Source organism: Lepidochelys kempii, chromosome 3 (assembly GCF_965140285.1).
Source record: "Lepidochelys kempii isolate rLepKem1 chromosome 3, rLepKem1.hap1, whole genome shotgun sequence".
NCBI lineage: Eukaryota > Metazoa > Chordata > Testudines > Cheloniidae > Lepidochelys > Lepidochelys kempii.
In genome coordinates this window covers 173822985-173830734 of record NC_136382.1, presented here as the reverse complement: position 1 = coordinate 173830734, position 7750 = coordinate 173822985, and the positions used below count along the sequence as shown (strand labels likewise).

Below are 7750 nucleotides of genomic sequence, written 5' to 3'. Positions count from 1 at the left end.
AAAGGGCAGGAATGAGTAAGCAAATGCATCAATATAGGCTTGGCAGAATTCAATTTTTATCTTTATAATTTTGTTGGCTAGTATCAATGTTTATTTTTAAGCACTTTTTTCTATTTTTATTGATTTTAAATTTCAGAGTTGTGGGAAGTTAGCGGGGATGAGACAATGAGAGTTCAGATAATTAATGACTGTGTAGATAGTTGGATTCAAAGAGTTAAAGCTTTATAATCATTAAAACATAAACTGTCAACATCATATGTCAAAATATACAAACTAAATATCCTTAAATAAAACTCTTAAGTTCTCAAAAAGCATTTTTCTTACTTTGCCTATCTGTAAATTACAATTATCGATGGAAATATTTTGTTGGTTTTGTGTGTTCAGTGAAATCCATGTTTACTGACATTTACTTGATAAAAATCTAATCCTCCCAAGCCTACATAAATACCAGTAGCATTGTTTTTAGCTTAATGTTACCTAAGCGTTAGAAGTGTTTTTCCCAGATACTTAAACCTCCTGGTTCACAAGATAACATCCTAACAGTGGAATGAGTGAAATAAGCAGGTTTTTAGATAGAACTATATTTATTGCAAAGGAATAAAACATGATTTGAACGAACATGAGAAAATGTTATAACTATAATTCTTCATACAACATTGTTCTCTAGAAACAGATATATACAGTACTTCACTTTTTAACAACAACCAAAAAACAAAACAAAACAAAACTCCCCTAGCACTTGCATAGAACTAGCACCATTTAAGGAAATAATTGCTCTTTCTTAAACATGATTAGATCTGTGATTTACATATAGTTATTTAAAACATAAACATTGTTTCCCTTACATCAAAACTATATTTTTAGTGTAATTTTACCAACTTTAGATGACATGTGTAAGATTTTGTAGGCTTAGCAAAAGGCTTCAATAGTTTAAATTTCTTTGTTTAATATCCACTATATTCTTAGAACCCATAAAGCTTATGTGACTTGATATTTAAAAAAAATTAAAACCAGTATGAAACAAATGTCACTCTAACATTTTTTTTGCCTTCATTTTGATGGGTTTGCATAAGAATCTGACCGATCTCTTTGGTAGTTCCCTTATTTTTAGAAGGCTTTAAAATTTATATAAAAATACCTTATACAAAAAGTGAGTGCTAAATATACTTAAGAATAAATACAAATACTCTACACATAAATTAAATGTGCTGCAATTACTAATTCATGGTCAGAGCTACAAGTTACATTTCAACATACTGGTAAATTACACATACAATTATTGTTTTTCCAGTAGGTTCAGTAAGATATACTAGAGATTTTTAGATAGCCATGTTATTCCCCTCTCCTTTTTAAATGGCTATTTTTGTATTAAATAAACTAGTCTCTGACACAAAAAGCTTCAAAAGGAGCTACAATGAGGTTACCGTTAAACTGTGCTCTTGAACCAATACTAAGTGTTCAATAGTGTTTAGAGGAGTGGGTTAGAAACCATTGCCAATGGTTATGCTTGCATCATGTAAAGTTACTCCAGTGAAATTGCTCTGTCATCTGATAAATATGTGGGATTCCCACTGAAGTCAACGGGACTTTTGCCATTGACTTCAATGGGGCCAGATTTTTACCCCTGAAGTAAGAAAACACAAGGATGTAAAATGGTCCAAGCTGAAGGATTTCCATAAAAATAACAATACCTTCTTCCCCTGAGAATGTCTCAAGGTTTTGGAGTCTGTGTACACACCCAAATCCAAAAAGAAAGTTCACCTCCATCCTGCATAAAAACAATTTAATCATGCCTGTGTGGCTGAAACCAACCTGCATTATAGCTATATTACTAATATATGTTACTACCATGTACATCTGTAATATGTTGAACCAAACAATGATATAACACAGTTGGCACAATTATTCCCCCACGCAGCATATTTAGCTATACAGATGACCCATATAATATTTGGCCAATATTGATCTACAATCAATGCTCAAAGTGGGGAACTATTGTGGAGCTGCAGCACAAGTCTGAACTGAGAAGCAGGATGTAGGGGTATGGACAAAGGTGAAAGTAAGCCGGTCCAGTCTGGCGTACCAGTAAGAGTCGGTACACCGCCAACCGTACCAGCAGGTCCCTGGGCTGTTCCGTGGGCTGGGACTAGGAGTAGTGGGGAAGTGGCTAAACAGTAGACTGTAGTCACCACTAAGAGAAGTGGCTTGACAGGGACTACAGAGACATCCCGTGGAAGTGGGGAAGCACAGAGTGCAGCACAGCCAGAGGGCTGTATCACAAAGAGGACACCTGGGCGTGACATGGTTCCCTCGAGCAGAAGTGAAGAGGGTGCACTGGCTAGAAGAGCTGATCCCTGGGATATCCAGCTGGGGATGCCACAGTGGTGAGTCGCACCCTGTCACACAGGGTAATACAGAGGCAGGAGAGGTACTCCAGATCCATTCAGTGAGGAGACATCTTGTTGAACAGGTGTATTTTTCATGAAAAATTAGATCTTTGTTCTGTAAAGCCAGCCAGCTTTACAACTGACTGTGTTTTGGGGGAAAAACCTACTTTATTAGACAGAAAGGGTAACTATTTATAAGTGTAGGCCCTCGTTAGTGTTTTATGACATTGTTTGTATTGTAACTATTTGTTTCCATCACTTTCTCTTATTTCTAACAGAATCTCTATTCTTTCTTAAATAAACTTTCTTTTGTATCAGTACAAGTCCTGTGTGTTATACAAGAGTGGTGGTTTAAGGTAAACTGGGGTAACGCTGTTCCTTTGGGAGCAGAAGATCTGAGCTTTCTGTGAGTAGCCAGTGTCAGGGGTTGGCTATCATAGGGGAATGCTTCAAGGAGACTGGGGGAGGGGGCACCTCAACCTGCAAGGCAAAGACAGAGCTCACATAGCCCGGAGGAGAGTGCTTGAGTGGCTGAGAGGCTGGTGGTGTTAGATAGCTAACACCCAGTTACCACAGACAAGACTTCCTCCAGCTAGAAAGAAGGGTAACAAGGTGACTCACAGTCTTGTTACCCTGAGAACCATCACACCCTGAAAGGAGAGTCATTTTTGAAGTTTGGCTGGAAGGCTGAACTCACCTAACCAAGCAGAACTCACCTAACCAACCACCTCTTGTGGTAGTAGCTACCCCTGTACAATGATAAATAGGTAAATTACTGCTTGCAGGGGGAGTCAAATATTAAACAATATAGATTTTAAGAGTGGTCTTTCAAAAGACAGAGAAGAAGAGAAATACAGTAACTCCTCACTTAACGTTGTCGTTATGTTCTTGAAAAATGCAACTTTAAGCGAAATGATGTTAAGCTAATCCAATTTCCCCATAACAATTAATGTAAATGGGGGGGGGTTAGGTTCTAGGGAAATTTCTTTTTGCCAGACAAAAGACTACACACACACACAATACAGGTTTTAAACAAACAATTTAATATTGTACACAGTGATGATGATTGTGAAACTTGGTTGAGGTGATGGAGTCAGAGGGTGGGATATTTCCCAGGGAATGCCTTACTGCTAAATGATGAATTAGCAATTGGCTGAGCCCTCAAGGGTTAACTCATTGTTGTTAATGTAGCCCCACACTCTACAAGGCAGCACGAATGGAAGGAGGGGAGACAGCCACACACCCTGTGTGTGTGTGAGAGAGAGAGATGCGCATTTCCGCTTTAAGTACACCGACACCACTCTTAAGTACACTACCTTGTTAAGTTAATCAGCAAGCTGAGACCGCAGCAGCTGCTGCCAGGAAGCTCCCTCCATCCTGAGCCCTGTCCTGTGTCCCCCCTGCTCTATGGAGATGGTGTAAGCGGGGTGCAGGAGCAGGGGGGCGGGGAACACCCTGACATTAGCCCCCCTCTTCTCCCTCCCCCCCCCAGCAAGCAGGAGGCTCTGGAGAGCAGCTCCAAGGCAGAAGGCAGGAGCAGCACATGGCAGTGAGGAAAGGGACAGCTGAACTGCTGGCAACTGATAGCCTGCTGGGCAGCTGCTGCACAGGGAACTTAGGGGAGCGGGGAGCTGATACGGGGGCTGGCGGTCCACCCTGGTTCCAAGCCCCCACCAACTAGCAGCAACAGGATGCTCTTCCTGCAAGCAGTGGACAAAGCAGGCGGCTGCCAAAAGACATTATAAGGGAGCATTGTGCAACTTTAAACGAGCATGTTCTCTAATTGATCAGCAACGTAACAACGAAACAACGTTAACCGGGATGACTTTAAGTAAGGAGTTACTGTATTATAACACTGTTCTTCAGATGTACTAAGACATACTGACAAAGAATCTGTATGAAGGTTCAAAATGCTGTGTAAGGACAAAGTGGAGAGACCAACTGGTTGGATATTGTCACTGGAGTGTGACAGGGATGCATCTTAACACCTCTCCTCTTCTGCACTGTGATGGATTATGTGGTATGAAAAGCAACATCAAAGGAAGATACAGGAATTATATGGAGTAAAGGAAAACTTCAAAATCTCAATTTTCCAGATGACATTGCTCCATTGGACATAGAAGATGATACTATGTAAAAGACCACTATTAATATCAAATGTGAGACCACCGAACTAGGATTAAGAATAAGCCAAAAGAAAATGAAAGTCATCGAAAGACAAGTCGGTAATGATAGTGCCTAAGTGATCAACAGTGAAGAATATGGCATGGTTAATGAGTTTTTGTGTATCTTGGAAGTACAATTAGTTCTAATGGCCGACTCCATAAGGAGGTGAAAGCAAGAACTGGGAAGACAAATGGAGCCTTTTTGAGACTGGCAAATATCTGAAGAAAAAAGGAGACTGATACAAGAACCAAGATAAAGTTATACAATGCCGTTGTGATATCCACATTATTACATGCTTCTGAAACTTGGCAAATGCTAGGAACCCAAAACAGAAAACTTAAAGCATTCCAGCAGAGAGGCTTGTGAAGAATACTTTGTGTCCACTGGCGGGATAAAGTAACCGTTGCTGATGTGTTACAAAGGACTGGCCAGCAAGCTGTAGAGAGACTGATGTGAGACAGAAGGCTGAAGTGGTTTGCACATGTAGAGCCCCGTTTTGCGGTTAGAATAGAGCTCTGGATTTCTTTAATAGGTTCTATCTTCTCTTCAAAATAAAAAAAATCTCTTCTTGCATAATATCACTAACAAGATGAGAGGAATTTCTTGACATTCATTACTAAGACCCTGATCCTAAAAACACTTATGGTTATGTGTGGCTTATTGACCTCAATGAGACTATTCACATACACAGAATTAAGCATGTGTTTCCTTGTAGAACTGGGTTGCAGGGGGCCGATCCTGCACTTTTTACTTAATGTCAATGCGGGCTTTGCCTGTGTAATGACTCAGCTAGTTATTCTCAGTTAATAGTTTCCAGGTCAGAGCTTTAACCTTCTACAGTATTTTGTTAATGGTGTTGAAGCCATGGAGACCAGTGGATTTAGCAGGATTTAGAAGATGTTCAGAAGAATTAGGTGTCTTATTAAGTGCTTTGTAGCACCCATGCTATGAATTCAGCTTTCAATCTCTTTCTCCAGTTTTTAAAAATAGAAGAATGGAAATTATGTCCTTTATAATCTGGTCTCAGTCCTTCAGGAATATAAACTCTGCCTTGTGTAAGGGGCAAGCACCATGAGATGGATTCCATACTTTTTTAAAGTGATACCATAAACAGAGATTATTAATCTTCAGAGGTTACAAATACAGCATTATAACATTACTCCAGGTTCTAGAATAAGCCATGAGGGATAAAACTCATGTTTAAGTGATAAATGTCCTTGATAACTAGCATTAGTGGCAACAGAAATTAAGAAATATATCTACAAGGTCAATGGTTTGTTTGAATTGAATCTCTTAAATGTTTTTAATGGGCAATGGGCTCTCATACTAATATTATGGTGTGAAATGCATGGATTAAATATGAAGAACACTAAAACAATGACAAGTAGAACACTTTCTTGTATTAGGCTTATATTTACAAAATACTATGCTATACTACTGATATGTACAGTATATACATCACACATTTTATGAAGTCTGTCTCCAAGTTTACATGTACCTATTCATGTAAGTGCTTTATATATTGTGTTTGTGGTTTGAATTCTAACTTACTCATTTCTCGACTATGTTATTTAAAGAAGGGAAAAAATTAGCAGGCCAAACTGATTTTTAAAAGAATATATACACTGTTTTTTTAAAATATCCACTATGTTTTGTACAGCATATGCCCAATTTAGATTTAGAAAATCAAAAAGAAGAATTGTGTATAAACTATCAGCCCATTGCTGGGGATCACACAAGTAAACTGTTGTATAAGAGAAGACATTTATAATAAATTATAAGATGTATGATCAATGATGTGCTGCCAATACTTTTTTAAAAGGGCTTTCACAAAAATGTATCCTTTTAGACTGTGTCCTGGAGTGCTTGTATTGCAGACAAGAAGGCATGAGGGAGTGGAAAGTACATGTATGCTTTCGCATAACCAAGGTTATGCAACTTGCATAATTTGAAAAATAAGGGTGGAGAGGTGAAGACATTGTCCTCCCTGGGGAAATGTCTTTAAAATCCCTGACACTTACTGAAATCATTTCAAAGACCAACTCCCCACCCACAAAAGAACCCTCTTCAGAAGTATTTTTGAACCCCTGTGTTCAGAAATGGGGTGAGCTTCATCTGATAGGGTAATTGCCCCACCTGCAATTTGTTTGCAGAGTTTTAACAGGGAACTCTAACTAAAATGAATGGAAACCAGTCCACCTTTCTTGGCTTGTGTTACAAACTAGCATATGATGTGTATCTGGCACATCCAAAGATGTTCAGTCAATATAGGAAGCATACCATAAGCATACATTTTCACAGGTATCTGTTCCTTTCATAACAAAGTAGGACCTTTGGTTGGTCTGCTGTTCGAAAGAAGCGGTTGACTCCCCGATTCCTTGGTTTTCTGTCCTGTTTGAGGTGAGAGTAGTGCTGGAGCAGAGAGATGATGAGCAGCCCCCTTTTGCTGAGGGAAGTGGTTAATATAGCTGGCAATCAGTAGAGTGATCTCAAGAATCTGTAACAAGAAACATACTAGAATATTTTTCCAGAAACAGATAACTTGTGTTTTGACCCTGAAGAAATAGCTAAGTTTTTAGTGAGGGACTGACATTATCTTTTTATAAAAGTTCTTATATTTTATCAAAGAAATTATAGATGGGAAAAATACTTGTTAGGGTTATGGTTATCTTGCCTATCTCTCTGCCAATACAGGATTATTCCTTAGAGTAAGTACATGGAGTGTTTTGTCCTGAACAATTTTAAATGATTCAAGCAACACAGTTTCCACCACTTCTTTAGGAGAAAGTTTTACAGACTAATACATGTCTCAGGGAATAATTTTACTTCATGCTGCCTAACTTTTCCTATGCAGTGTTGTATGTCTCCTGCACAAGTCTTAAAGAAGCAGTCCAGATGGGCTGACGCTCAGGTGGCTGTGGGGTTTTCTTCAAAGATCTGGGAGGCTGTGCACCATGCCTTCTCCATGGAACCGCCAAAAAACTCCCCTTTAAAGGGATGATTTGATAGAAAATCACTGTTTCTTGAACTGTTTGATATACACCTGTGCATATTTCTATGAAGAGACACAATTTTGAACTGAAGTTATATGCAGGAAACTATGATCCTACTGGTAGGTTGTTCTGGCTTATAGAAACTAGAGTTTCACTCCTTAGTCATAGCTGAAATTCTGGTTTTATTTGTTTTGTTCATGCTGG

General features: G+C 38.9%; 1 protein-coding gene across 4 annotated transcripts in view; it reads right to left on the bottom strand.

Annotated features, from left to right (window-relative positions):
- Positions 1 to 649: 649 nt before the first annotated feature.
- PLEKHH2 (pleckstrin homology, MyTH4 and FERM domain containing H2) overlaps positions 650 to 7750 on the bottom strand; it is a 119356-nt gene continuing 112255 nt past the window's right edge. For all 4 annotated transcript variants that reach the window (XM_073339074.2, XM_073339077.2, XM_073339075.2 and 1 more), the window contains one exon: positions 650 to 7050. In XM_073339074.2, coding sequence (XP_073195175.2) covers positions 6868 to 7050 — 183 coding nt within the window. In that variant the 3' untranslated portion in view covers positions 650 to 6867. The remainder of the gene's footprint in view (positions 7051 to 7750) is intronic.